Source organism: Clavelina lepadiformis, chromosome 6 (genome assembly GCF_947623445.1).
Source record: "Clavelina lepadiformis chromosome 6, kaClaLepa1.1, whole genome shotgun sequence".
Lineage (NCBI taxonomy): Eukaryota > Metazoa > Chordata > Ascidiacea > Aplousobranchia > Clavelinidae > Clavelina > Clavelina lepadiformis.
Genome location: NC_135245.1, coordinates 13,182,358 through 13,197,633, shown reverse-complemented (window position 1 = coordinate 13,197,633; position 15,276 = coordinate 13,182,358). Strand labels below are relative to the sequence as shown.

General features: G+C 33.3%; 2 protein-coding genes across 3 annotated transcripts in view; one reads left to right on the top strand and one right to left on the bottom strand.

Annotated features, from left to right (window-relative positions):
• LOC143461788 (serine/threonine-protein kinase PAK 4-like) overlaps nucleotides 1-411 on the bottom strand; it is a 34,559-nt gene extending 34,148 nt beyond the window's left edge. The window contains exon 1 of one of the 2 annotated variants that reach the window (XM_076959667.1): nucleotides 61-411. The gene's annotated coding sequence lies outside the window, so the exon portion shown is untranslated. The remainder of the gene's footprint in view (nucleotides 1-60) is intronic. The other variant, XM_076959665.1, reaches the window with a different exon arrangement.
• A 10,427-nt stretch (nucleotides 412-10,838) lies between these two features.
• The window catches only part of LOC143461543 (uncharacterized), a 34,803-nt gene continuing 30,365 nt past the window's right edge, over nucleotides 10,839-15,276 (top strand). The window contains exon 1 of the mRNA XM_076959282.1: nucleotides 10,839-11,027. Coding sequence (XP_076815397.1) covers nucleotides 10,872-11,027 — 156 coding nt within the window. The 5' untranslated portion in view covers nucleotides 10,839-10,871. The remainder of the gene's footprint in view (nucleotides 11,028-15,276) is intronic.

Sequence of the window (15,276 nt, the reverse complement as noted above, 5' to 3'; positions counted from 1 at the left end):
GTGAGGTGATCATGAAACTCAGATTTGGGTCGCGCTCAAAAAAGTTTAAGAACCGCTGGCCTATAGGCATAGCCAACTTCATTTATCCTAAAATAATAACGCTAATTTCAGTAAGTTACCAAGAAGTTTTTCCAGACGCAAACCATTTCAATATTTAATAAGAGAGTGTATTGGGGTAACACTAAATGGGACCGAACATTACTAAGTACCGGTACATAAGGATTGGAAACTGCCGAAATCTTGAAGACTCTTCACGGTTGAATGGCTTGTTACACATCTGGCTTTGCAAGCATCTGAACTAGTTTGTGCTAAACTGCAGAAGGTGTTGTTGACTGCTTTCTGGTAGTACAGGTAGAATACGCTGGTTAGTGTATACCGCAATTATCTTATCAATCAAGCGAATTGCAATCAAGCGCATCTCTGTACATTAGAAGATAACTTAGGAAATTGTTCCCTCAGTTGTTACGATCTATCTCTTCCATAGACATCAGAAATATAAACACAGTATTTGTATTTCCGATGTCTATGATCTCTTCTCATTCATTCAAAATCTCTCCATCACAAAGCTAAAATCATAGCGTGCAACTGTACTTATATACACTGAAGGGAAGAATTAAAAAAATAGAATTCCAATTTGAGGCACAATGCGCTTATCAAAACAGGAAATGATTTGGACTTTTAGACTCGAATAATGATGATAAGGATAAAGACTCCAATAAGGATGATAAAATACCAAAGAAAACAACATAGGGCTCTAAATATAATTTTAAAGACAAATCTTTCAAAAATTTCAAATACATCCACTAATAACAAATCTTCCGATTTAAGATACAAGTCATGATAATCACCAATTGATTTTAAATTAAACGTTTTCTAAACATTTTGAGTATGTTTATAATTATAAGCCTTATCTGATATATCCTCATTATTTAATTTACTAAAAAACTCTTCTTTTGGTGGGAGAGATGTTTCATTAAATTTCTCTAAACCAGGGGTGGGCAAACTTTTTGTACTGAGGGCCACATTTCCAAAAACTGTTGCAGCCGGGGGGCTGCACACTCTCATTACAAAGTAGGAAAACTTACCCGGTGTTTAAATAAACGCATATTCATATTAAACACAATTTTTGTATTTCACATTCAGTTACGTTTAAAGCTATGCAATCATCATCACAAAAGTTAATGAGACTTGTGCAACTGTTCACTGTTTAATTAACCTTTTTAATTAAAACAATAAGTTGTGGCGTTTGGATATAATCAATTTAAACAAGTTATGTAATTGGCGTTTGTTAAGCAATTTTTGTGTCTCCAGTTAAATTCTATACAAGTTTGAAATGTATTGTTCCTAGTAATCCGTATGCAATCTTAGTTCCAAATCGACATGTGACGTAGTTAAGTGTGTCAAGTGGTTTTCTGTACCCGGTGCAAAATCGATTTTAATTCTTTGTGATAAAAGCTTAGAATGTAAAATGGACACGTGAATACGTGTCATGGTAAAAGCCAGCTTGGCATTCGCCCATTGGTCAAAATATGGGAGTATAAAAGCTAATGTTTGGTCTAAATCGTTCTCTTCTCTTTTGTCGCTCTTAGCTATTTCTTCTGTTCTGCTGAATTGAAGTTATTGCTGAATTATTCGGAATTGAAATCATTACTGAATTGGAGTTATAGCTTTGTTTAAATGGGAAAAGATGATGAAATGTTTCTAATTTGATACAACCTATTCGGACAATATAACAATTAGACTTTATGAAGTTGGTGTTGATTTAAAGAAACATTATAGAGACAGCAAACGCAACGGAGTCAAAGACAATTGTCTAAAGGAGTCTAACAGTAAGACTAATAGTCTCGGCTTTAGGCCAATCTAAAAGCAAGCCACACCGCCATCCCCACAAAGTGATGAATAGGAGTTTCTGCAAGTGCCGGCGGGCCGCATGCGGCCCGCGGGCCGTAGTTTGCCCACCCCTGCTCTAAACTATCCATGTAATCATAGGGATAAACATCTTTTCTTTTCATTAATGTTATGTATTCCCCGAACTCCTTTGTTGTACATTTCATATAATCTTCTTCAACATTTTTAACCAGTTTTTCAAGGGATTCAATCATAAACTGAAGGCTATCAATAAATTTCAAATGTTTTCCTAAGAAAAAAGCGATGCATTTTTCCATTTTGTTTGGAATTACATCGATTTCCTTCCCAAATTTCCCTATTTTTTGCATGATAAAATGAATCATGACCTCTTAAATTATGAAAAATTACAAGTATTTTATCACATAATCTAAAATTGAAATTTCGTTTATTGTATGCTGCACCTCTGTGTTTTCCTGTAACATGACAGTGGTCTCTAACTATTGAAACTTCTATATAATCCTATACTGCGAATTTTCTATTACAAATATGACGTTTTATCGCTGCTTTAAAGTTTTTTTCTTCATTATCTGTTAAATTCATAAGTTGATTGAAATTCTTTTCGTTTTTTTTGACAATATTTAACCTCTTCCAACATAGCTTGCAAAAATTTATAAACAGACATGTTACCTATATATAATTGAATTGGTTTCCTAAATTTATCATCATACCAACAAACTAGCTTATAAGCATATCCACAATCAATAGGTTTTTGATATTTTTCTGTGTAAGAATTTGTATCATTAGGTTGACAGTTGTCAATATTTTGAGTTACTGCTTCAAAGTCAACATATATAAAAAAAAAAGGGAACTTGTAATCGTTTGTGAAAGTTTTGATATATAACGAAACTACCTTTTTTAGGCATTTGTATAGCTTGTGTACCATCAATAGCAATACAATTTTGTTTTATGTTGTTGAAGAATATCCTCAGTGCTAAAACACTTAAAGCGATATCTACAGAAGGGTTTTTTGTTATGATGTTTACTTTGATTAAACATGAATCTATGAAAGTATTTATCCAAACATAATGTGGTATTATCATAGATAAATCAAGGGTTGTTTTGACTAATTTTTTGCAACATATAATGGATATGGCTATATATAATGAATATGGATATATAATGGATATATTAAGACTGATGTTATTTAGTTTTTCAATTATTTTTGGTATTTGTTTGATTGTAACTGCAAATGTTATACCATCATAATTTAATGTGTTAACATATTTTATGTAACAATTTATTATTTCAGGATGACTTCCCACCTTATCAGCAAACATTTTTGCTAAATGACACCATCTGAAACATTCATAATCTTTATTTTTATATTTATTAAACCTTTCATAGAAATTTTAAGTTCTTTTGGTACATTGACATACAATAATCGCTTGAGAGGTTTGTGTTGAACAATGTTAAGATAATGAGAATTAGTAGAATCAATCATCCAACCAGAACCTTCTCTAAGCCAGTTTGCAATTTTTTCTATTATTTAATTTTCTACGCTTTCTAATATGTCATCAATTTCATTCTCACTATATATTACAATTGCTTTACTGTTAAAAAATGCTTCTTTTATCCGTTGGTCTTCTCCTGGTTTTGATTTTTTTTAAAGTAATTTTGAGAGTGAGTAATGGTTTCACACCTTTCATTTTTCTTAGGTTTAATCGTATTTTTATCTCCAAAAGCTTTTTTCGTTTTCTATAGCTGTTTTAAGGGATACTTTTCATCAATGATATCCACTTCATACGATTTTACATAAATTTTCAAGGCTTTTTGAGTAAAGTTTGTGATAAATATATCAATTAATGTAATATAAAATTGTGTACGACATAGAATTCTCGTCTATCGAATCAGCGAAGCATAACACTTTGTGACGTAATCGATGCTTCCCCTGTGCGTGCATTTTGATTTATTCAGTCCTTTTGGTTTCTACGTTCAACGCCGCAACATGTCTTTATGCTGTTGCTGTCACAATGTTCTATCTTGATTTATTCGTTCAATGAAACTTCAATATAACCAGATTATACAGTTGTCGAGGTGTACAATTAATTCTAAGATTAAGAGAAGCGAAACAACGACCTGAGACTCATTTATCATCGAGGACAGACAACAATTCTACAGACAGACTTTGTAATTGAAGTGGTCGTCCTTACAGGCTAAGGAACGATAAACAATCATTTCATTACAAGTTATTTTTGGAAATAAATTTAAAATTTCTTCAATACTTTCAGAAACTGTTGTTTTAACTTTTGTAGCGGACACAAACCTTTTGCTGACAACCAGTCAGCAAATTCATTAATACTTACTGCTTCAAACTTTAGCAGTTGCATTAAATTATAAGCTAATGTTTTTTAAGTTGGTGCAAACGTATTATAAGATGTTGGGTTCAATGCAGTAGTTTTGATATCAGGAACTGGTAAACCTAAAATATTTGATTGATTTGTGATGATTTTATAAAATTGTTTGCAAATTGAATGCCGCATAGAAAACGGAAATCGGCAAAGCAAAGCATTGCGTTACGTGTCGCCTATGCATGACTTCCTGTATATCGTTATAAATCGTGACGTGAGTTATTCTTTCATTTATAACCATTCATTACGTCACAGTCTACGAAGTTAACCCTAGAAAGTGGTCGACTTTATTATGTAGCTGTCACAATGTTCTATCTTGATGTATTCGTTCAAAGAAGCTTCAAATATAATCAGATTATACAGTAGTCATTCCTGTGTCATTATTGCTGAAGTCTATCAAAGTTCACTGTTAAGATATACACAAGTAAACAGACTTTGTAAGGAAGTGGGCAAACCTTACAGGTTAAGGTACTATACACCACTTTTCATTACAGATTCATGCTTTTATATTACAAGATATTTCGATTTAAAGTGATTTTTATACTTTAAAAATTATTATTCATAATTACTAATGTAATTGATAACATCATCTTTATATCTTTTACTATTTCCCCAAAAATACTGGAACTTTTTTCTTTTCTAAAACTTCAATTTCTGCTTTAGAACTATTTTTAAACCCGCATGGCTAAACTATTCTTGTAATCTCTTATTATACGTAGTAGGCTACAGTATATGGTACAGTCGAGTGTCATGGCCCAGTGGTTCCAACCTCACACGAGTGACCAAAATGTCTCTGGTGCAGGCTTGTCCATGGGAATGGGATTCCCACGGGAATCCCATGGGAAATGTCCCATGGGATGGGATGGGATGGGACAGCACGAATTGCAATTCCCATGGCATTGAAAATTTGCTAAATGAGCACAGTGACTCGGAATATGAGTACCAATGATAATAAATTGTCATAGATAGACAACTTTTCTGAACTTTAAAGTTAACAAAGTCAATAAATTTTGTCGTTTTGTATCTCTCTTTGTACATGTAGTCAATTCTAATAGACATTAGACTTAAATTTCCATAAATTTAATAACATTTATTGAATTGTATTTTGATGGGATGGCATGGGATGGGATGGGATGGGACAGGCATGAATTGCTATGGGGTGGGATGGGATGGGACAGAAAAAAATATCCCATGGACAAGCCTGACTATACTACTTAAGATCCCTTTTTTGGCACTGGATAAAGAAACGAAACATAAACATTTTTCAACCAATAACTAAAATAATAGAAGAATATCAAAATAAAAATGTTTAAAGACAAGGCAATCTAACACAATTTTTACAATAACAGTTTCATCAGCAACTAGCTATAGAGCAAAAACCATTAAAGAAATTTGTTTTTGACTTTCAGAAGGATTTTTCGGCTGATGAACAGGAATTACTGACATAAGTTGGATCTCAATGTGCTATCAGAAACGGTGAAGATTTCATAAAACGAATTAATTAACAAAACAAGAAGCTTAAACCGAAAGTTACTTTGTATGAAAAAAGGATCCGATGTTGATAAAGTTGCGATTCCCAATCTAACAACTTTGTTTAAAATATAAGTTATAGAAAAAAGCTGACAGTTGGGTGGCTTAGAGTTTGTTGGTAAAGGATTCTACAGACCAAATGAACTGTGTGAATGACTTCACTTACTAACAAGTTGGAAACAGTAACAGTCGATTGTACAAAGAAATCGAACAAATATTGAAAAAACTAAAGTCACACAACTGTATCTCAAGTTGTGATTATAAAAAATATGTGGTAATATTTTAAAATAACATCCATACCCAACGCACCTTCGATACCATTATTATTTGATTCTAGAAAAGGACAAGAAAAAATCAGAAAATTTTGTGACCTCTTTTAATCTACTATCACAACTTGATATGAATAAAAAATATGAGCTTGCTTTAATTCATTCTCGAATATGGTATTCCTGGCATAATATCGCAGATGTCAACAATAAATTTGGTTGTACACCATCTAGTGAACATCCAAAAACAACTAAAATTTCACTTGGAAATTGCAATGTCTAAGATCTCAAAAAGGAGATCAAGTACCTAGATAAAATAAACGGTGATGATGAAATTGTGAATACCCTACACCAAATTATAACACATTAAAGTCTAGACTTTAATTTAAAAATGATTATGCAATTGACTTCACCACACCGAACTCAATAAGATAAATTTTGGAATTTGATGCAATAAAAGAGAATTAAAACGGATTGCATGACAGCCAAAACATTGTAAATATTATGAATATTAATGCACTTCAGATCCATTGCAATTTAATTGATGGAAGTTAAATAAACGACACCTAACGAAATTTTAAAATTTATGAAAACTTCAAATATAAATATTATTTACACAGACACACAAATTAAAAAAGCTAGTTCATTTTTGTGAGATATAACTGCATTTAATATATATTCCAACAAAAACAACAATCGAAAATCAGAGAAAGTTTTATTGGATTTTCATGAGAAACCTGCATCGTTTAGGCATAATGAAATGTTTATGACAAACTTTATCTGATCAAAAATAAAATTGAAACTTATTGTGTACGTGAAAGAAAATAAACTAATTATGTTCCAGGAACTGATGAAACTCTTAAAACAAAAGGAAAGAAATTTATTTTTCCATGTATGTGTGCTAACTGTGGTATTTTCTAACATAGCTTGATTAAGCAAAGCTCCATTGGTAGCAACACCAAAAGGGGTGGGTTACTAGATGTCCATGCACTCATAACACAGTTACGCCGAAAGGATGTTGTTAATGTTAATGATCAACTTTTACCTAGACAACAATCTTTTAATCAGGGAGATGCTATTGCAATGAAGCATGACATTTGTTAAAGAGATAACTATAACAAGAAGTGAAAACTGAAATGTGAAAGGGATATGTTCGATAATTTTTCAAAGACAAAAACAAAAAATCCAGTTGCAACTGGAACCAAATATAAATTAGGTTTAAGGGCGAAAAAAAGGGGAAGAGGCATCGTTGGAAACAGATTTAGCGAATGAACTGCACAAGCCAATAAGAAGAAGTTTTCCTCGACGCCGTGTCATTGCCGGTGTTGTTGCGTTTCCAGGAATTGACGATATTTGGGCTGCGGATTTAGTTGAACTGCAACAATTTTCCAAACGGAACAAAGGGTAAGATATCTTCTGACAGTAATTCATATGTTTTCTAAGTATGCCTGGATTGCTGTTTTAAAAAATAAAAATGTTGATTCTGTTGCTAATGTTTTTAAAAAGATTTTTACGGAAACAAAACCAAATTTTTTATGGACTGACAAAGGAAAAGAAATTTACAATCAGGATATGAAAGCATTACTCAAAACCAACAACATCACTTTGTATTCTACGCAGCATTTAAAGTTTGGGGAAAACCATAGTACGTTGCAATTCAAAAAAGTGTATTTAGAACATGAAATTAGTAATGAAGTTGACATTAACTGATGTTTTTGTGAAAAAGAGCATGGAGACGGTTGTCTGTTTGAGGGAAGTGGAGGCATTTCACCTCACGACTTTTACCCAGACGGTTTAATTGGGAGTGCTTATCATTTTGGTGCTGATGAAAATTGAAAAAATTAAGAAACAAATGATGGTGACTGTTTTAAAAATCTATTTTCTGTGACTGTCCAGGAGGTATATCAATGTTTAGGAATGACACATTCAAACAAAGCTGAATCGGTTATGTATCCTTCTTATAAGCATGAGTACATGAATGACAAAAAGAAATTTTTGTGTATAGAAGACAAAAAAAGATTTCAAGATGTATACAGTAAGCCACCAAAAGTTAAAATATATGAAAATAGAACAATGGTCATCAACAGAACAACGTCAGTTAAAACTGTTGAAAAAGATGTAATCAAACTAATTATCACAACAAAAAATGAAGTTGATGTTTAACATACGTCATAGTTCTTATCACGTCAATGTAATTGATACGTTTTCAAAAATCTTGTACGCGTTCAATTTTTTTCAATAAAAAAACAAAAATGCACCCATATCGCCATATTTTAAAAATATGAAAAAGAACAACATTACCGAAAAAATTGGATTTGTATTTGCGTTATATAGTTGTTCTTTAATCGTATCTTTGTCACCATGGTTTTTTTTCTCAAACTTTGTGTTAATGTTTCTTGTTCTATCAATTAATTCATTTATGAAACCTTAACATTTTTCTAATAGCACGTTTATGTCCGTTCCTAACCTATACTCTGCAAGTAATTCTTGTTCTTCTTTAGTGAAGTTCTTTCTGAAAGTCTACATTATAGACTTCATTGTTGTAGAGTTGTAGACTATACAACAACACTCTTTTTTGGTTTCGGTTCTATTGGTAGTTGTTCTTGCAAAGTTTCAATTAGCTTGTCTTGTCTTTCATCAGTTTTCTTCTGGGTATCTTCTATTGTTACAGTTATTGGTTGAAAGATTTCTGAAGCTGACTCCAATAGTTGTTTCTTGCTTACTTTCTCTTGCAGTCTTTCAGAACATTTCTATTATCAAGGTAGTCCTTAATAAGGATATTGTGTTTGCTCAGTTGTTCTTTTATAAATGCCATTTATGGTATAACGTATAAAAATAGTATAGCGTTTACTTGAAATGGTATAGCATTTACTTGTCTCAAAACTTGTCGAAGCATTTTCTACTCATAAGAGCTTTGCGCTTCGTTGTTTTGTCCATCACCAAGAAAGAGTATGGATCCCTACTTGCTTCATTGTACATTGACTGTATTTGTTCTTTTTCAATTACTGTATTAAATTCTTCAATCTACAACATTTCCTTAAAAAATATTTCACAATTTTTGAGTATTGGAAAAACAAATATACTGTAAATGCTAAGTTTTTAATAAATTTGCATACAAATCGAAAGTAACATTTCATAAACTTGAATATTTTGACCATAAAAGATACAAAATTTTGCTATCAGCGTTACGGTAGATTTGGCAACGAGGGCAACATAACAAACGTTTGTATTTGTTGTGCATTCAAATTGGCAGTATAGGATCCAAGTACTGTAATATGAATAAGTAGTTTAAAATGTGAGCGGAAGTAGTTGAAAAAGGTTAAATCTGGAAATGCGTCAGAATAATTTCCTATATACTTGCAGTGTCTTGCAAAAAAAATATAATTGAACGGGCAACTTAGCTTACAGAATGCAGTTTGGAAACAGTGGAAACATGTTTCCTTTTGTCCTTAAACTACTTATAAGATGTAGGCCTAGTGCAAAATCTTAATCTCTCGCTAGTTGCTTGGTCTGTGAGATGTTTTGCCTAGTCTGAAAGGTAATCAGCGTGTTAGTTGACGAAAACAGGGGAAAATAATTAATGTAAGCTCGAGATTACCTGTTACTTTCTTATTTCTCGGCCATACTTTTTACTAGACGCTTCCAAAAGTTAAACATTAACTTTGGAGATTACATTCTGTAACGTTTCAAGGCATTATGAAAGTCATTGTCAGTGCTCTACTGAAAACAACAGCTACAAGATTTCTATATTTTTGTAGCGACATTTCGTTGAGACGTTGCTGAAAACTATGTTTTACTCTTGTAAATCACACTAGCTTTACAACTCTTTGAGTTGACTGTGCTGTATGGTTTCGTATCACAATCTTTATCTTCGGACTCTGGAAAGTCTTTGCATGACTTACTTGGCAATGATTCCTCAACGCTCGATTCCCGGTTAGCGAGCAAGCCCTTGTGCCAGTTCCAATTGACACATTTTTATTTTCTTGTTGCATTGCCTGAATACGGAACTGGTAATCAGAATAACTGAACAGGAGTAAGCGTCGTTCATATCTTGCCAAATGATATTACAGCGGTAATTTAGTACAACTAGAACGGCTATAAATTAAACACAGTGAACACAATCGGCTATTAGCCCACTACTAGACGAACTGTGTAAAAGAAGTTTAAATACGCATTTTACAGCCGTTTTGAAAAAGAATACCGTAAAATGTCGTTCTTAGTAGCGACGTTACTTTCATTCACAATATTATTATTCGGTGATTGCTTCTTCGTTCAGTATTCTGATAAGTGAGGTAAAATTTTGTAAATGGCAATGCAAAATGTAAATGTATCGTTTATAGACCCAAAAGAAGCAAAACTATATTTTTTGCAATTTTACTTTGGTAATTTTGAATCCATTCCGGCTTTCAATGTATTTTTATAAAGTAGATTTTAACTCATTAAACATTGGCTAATTGTTTGTGTAAGCGCTTTCCAGAAATAATAATTAGAAAGTATTTGGGATAATGTAGTAATTTCCATGTTCCGAATGAGCAAAATTACAAAGCTTAGTTAATAAAATCTTTGTGAATTGTCGTTTACCAGCAGCATGCTACGAAAGTTAATAGCTTATAGCACGGAAAAAATGGTTTAAATCAGAAAATTTTAATGAACCAGCTTGAACTTTGTTTTCGTCATCACCTACAACTTTTGTGGTTGTAAATTTTTATTTGTATAAAATGAAGTTATTTACTTGTTTTGCATAGTGAATAACAATTTCATTTATGCACATTGCTCATCCAGATACAATCTGCAAATCATCAAATTAAAAAAATTCAACATGTTCAATACTCTTTCAAATGTTCAGTTGCTTGCCAAACTGTTTCTTGGGTTTTGCATTATAATAGCGTTGATGGAGCCATGTGCGTACTGCTGTCCTTATCATGATAGACTTGAAGAACTAGAAAGACAGCGGAATGAACTGCTTAGTATGGAGGTACTTATTTCTAAAGTTAAGCTATGCTCTATCGTATTGTTAGATAGTCCTTATTGCCAAAATTAACATTGTGCAACAACTTGGACAATTCCATTTAAATTGCTATCGAATTTGTCTTTGTCCATTGGAAATGCATCGCTTTTATAGTTTTTTGTATAGTCTTGCCGAACTCGGAGCTGTTCAACAAAGTCGTTAACACATTCCCCAAAGGAATTGCAGCGACAGTGTAACGCGGTCGAGTATGTTCACACATATTCTGGCGCAGAGCAAAGACAAGTCGTTTCTAGAAATGTACCGTATTTTGACTGGAATTGTTAAGAATACTCTAGTCCAGTGGTTCTCAAACTTTCATGGTTCATGTCCCCCTTACAATGACCCTGCTCATCAATAAAAAGTATAGATTGCAAAACACTTTTTACTTCACTACTGCGTGTGCAGTATACTTTGCGCCGCTAATTTAACACAGAAAGTGCAAGCATAAAATCGTGAGAAACTTGCGTCACTCTTTGCCTCGTTTCTCCTACTATTACACTGTAACTCGCTAGTGAGGCATCTGCTTGTGCCCCCGGTAGAACGCTCTCTTGCCCCCTCAGAGGGGCCATTTGCCTTCGTTTGAGGAACCCTACTCTAGTCAAATCACTCATATAGTGTATACAAATTATTGCATATAAAACTAAAATATTTTAAGTAAGAAGCTTATTTTTCTGTTTACGATCCGATGACCAGTCAGTAAATAGGGGAAGGTAAGTTAATTGACTCATTTTCCACTTAAACACATGTAACTTAAAATGTATTCTATCTTTCATGCAGAAGTTTACATCGTAGACTAAGAGAGCTTTTCTCCAAGTCCTTTGCTTTTTTAAGTGTGATAATGAGGATACAATTAAAAGTTTTAGAGGTTTAAAACTTGTTATCGAATTGACTCATTTAACCGGGCGTTGAGGGTTAATTAACTCGCCCTAAGAAATTGTTGACTCATTTTTAACATATAAATGAATAAAGGAATTTTTGTCATCACATACAGTTATTTGTGTATTTTTTTTAAGAAAAAAGGAATTAGCTTAAGATCTTTATTCTTTATGGTGACATTAGCTGGCTTTGCATGAATTGGAGTATTAAAAATTCTCCATCGAACACGAAACATACCGAACGCATTTTCAACAACTCAACGAGCTATATTGAATGTCGATAGTTATAGGCCGATTTTTCTTATGTCAATTTTGAGCCATTAAATGACATTATGACACATGCGTCAAGTTGGCACATCCACTATAGCCTACGTCAGTGGTCAGAAAACTGTGGGCCGCAGGCCAAATGTGGGCCTTCAAGCAAAATGCTGTATATTGGGACGCGTATTGCATCCTGTAACCTGTAAATGTGGGCTGAGTGATAGTTTCAGAGCTTTTTTCTAATGGCCTGGCCAACTTGGAGTGCTAACAATCCATTTCTTGATGTTTTTTCCATCTTAACTAAAGGTTTACTACAGCCATAACGGCAAACATGTGGAAAATACAACCAGTAACTTCCCACTCATACAGCGTTGATTGTTACGTCATAAAGGGAATGCAAGCCTATTTTTATTTGCAATGCTAATCCTTCACTACCTCAGGAACTAACTGTTATATTCAGCTAGTCTGCTAGTGGAACTTCAACCTACGCTTTCACAAACCAATGCAGGTTTTACTTTCTAGGCCGCAATACAACTAAACATTAGTGATGTGAGTGTATTTTCATTTGCTTACTGTCTGTTAATTGCAGGTTACCGTATATTGCTAAAGCCTGTAGAAAGCATCAAACTAGATTAAAATTTTACTGTTCTTATCCTAACAGTTTCAAAAAAATAATGTCTACTGAAAAGTGAAAAGCACATTAAAATTATTAGTGAACTACTAATATTTACTGCATTACGTATATTTCGCATGTAACGTTGAGGCCTTCATTTACTAATGAAGTGAAAGTTTGGGTCATCGTAATAATAGTTTGCCGACCACTGGCCTACGTAAAGGAAAATTTTCCTGCTAGGCAGCGGAAGTTGCAATCGTTGCCTGCAGACTGGATTTATTTTTGTTTAGATCTGCTGTTGTCCATGTGTCTTAGCACACATATTTATTGAGTCAACAAGGACGACAGCCTGTGAGTCAGCTAGCCTGTTGAGTTTTTTAATAAAAATGTTCTTAATAGACGTTTAAGTTCAATTTAAAGCTACAAGATAAAAAGCATGCTTCACGTTACAACTGGAAAAATTAGCTGCATACGAATTTTTATCACTAAAGCTGCAACCTTACGAACATTTTTTGATACCTTCATCAAATTTACGTTTTTAATTAAAAGCTACTTTTTCTGACACAACTCTAAATGTTTCTTTAATTTTTTCTATTAACTTTACGTGCCGTTTGTCTGATGGAAAGACTGTTCGCCATGTCCAAACTTTGTAGCAGTTTTCGAGTATTCCGAGTAGAATGGTGCAGAATCACAACATGGTCAGTGACTTTCAATTACGGCAGCCAATGAAATTACGCACAACAACTCTATGATAATAAAAAACCGTAGGAATAGTGTTTAACATGTTTATAGGGTTTAGAAGTCTAAAGCCCATTAAGATCACAGATCCCAGAAAAAAATTAGTTGGCAGAACCGTTAACTATATTTCTGCCGTTATTGCATTAATTTATATGTGAGGATTTTGCAACAGGGTTCTACTTTTGATATTAACTGCTTAATGCTTAATTAATGTATAACAAACTAAGACCAGCCAACAGTATGGTCTATTTTTCACCGTAGCGGTAAAATTAAGCTGTTCGAAATTTAACAAAAATCAAATCTTTGTAGACGTAAATTATCGCAATCAATTACTTTTCCGTACCTTTTTGTTCACGCGTTGTTAAACTGTTTGGCTCTTGACACTGCAGTAATGTTGGTATGCAGGCTTCTGGGGTACACTTTTGGTGATGAGATAAAGATTGAGTGCTTTATGACGTCACCATGAAATTGTATCGAAAAAATGGAGTCGATATTCCTCAAATCTATTCAGTTTTGCTTCGTATCAACCTGTCCTTGTTGCATACCATATGTTATGTGTCAATCTTAATTTTGACTACCTGATCTCATGGTGCTGCACTTATTCAGTCACAGCATAAGACTGGCTTACATGGGACCACATGCTATGCTTATTGTACGCGCGAATATTCGTTATTCATCATTTTGCTATTAGTTATATTATGATGTTCTGTAGGAGTAAAATTTACGAATATTCCTATGAAGATGTTTATTAGATATTTGGTAATTTGTATGTCAGAAAATTTTTTATTCGCACGAAGCTATTTTTGTTCGTATAGGAACATTCATGAATTTCCCGAAAATGTTCATGAAACTTCACGAGTGGTCAACACCATTCCTAACTTTTTACAAAGATTTTTCTACGAGCTCGTACATTGGTTAGCAAACTCGATCATTTGGGAAAGTTTACAAGGAAAGGTTTGCGATTATGAAGAAACGATAGGCTTGCAGTGTTTTGTCGATAAGGGTGTTTCTGAATTAATCTTTTAATGAGGAAAAAAGGTACGAAATTGAGAAACGCGAAAATATTTGAGAAAAAAATAAGTGAACAAGCATTACTGCACGAATTGTATGGGAAAGTACGAAATATACAAAGTATATGCGATTTCGTAAAACAAGAAATGCAATCAGCAAGGAGTATGGGAGTAGATTTAACACTTGTGGATGCAGCAACTGTTTATCAATAATGACCATTATTCTATATATTTCAAATCAACCTATCAATAGTTTAAAGTAAAATAAGAAACAAGATATAGTTCGGCACTCTTAAGATTAACTTTATATTTTTCGACACGAGCTTTCGCAAGCATAAGCTTGCTTCTTCAGGTGTATTGTGAAATGGCAAAAGTATTTCAAAATTGCTTGATAAAGTTCTGCTAGGAAGTCACAATGACAATAGTGACATAATATCTACATTCATCCAAGCAATCAAAAAGCCAGCAACTCCGTAATGTGTGTTATTTTGCTAAAGCAGTATTTCTCAAAGTTTTTTTCGATAGTGACCCCCTGGATAACTTACTGACTATCAAACGCCCACTTTGGGAACTACAGTGCTAAAAGGTTATTGATTGAATTGCAGTGTAGTCTATGTTGTGAAATTATGGCACACAAGTTGATAAATGTCACACAAAATGTACTATGGGTACAATTGTATCTATGTCACCTTTCAATGGTTTAATATTTGCCACCGGAC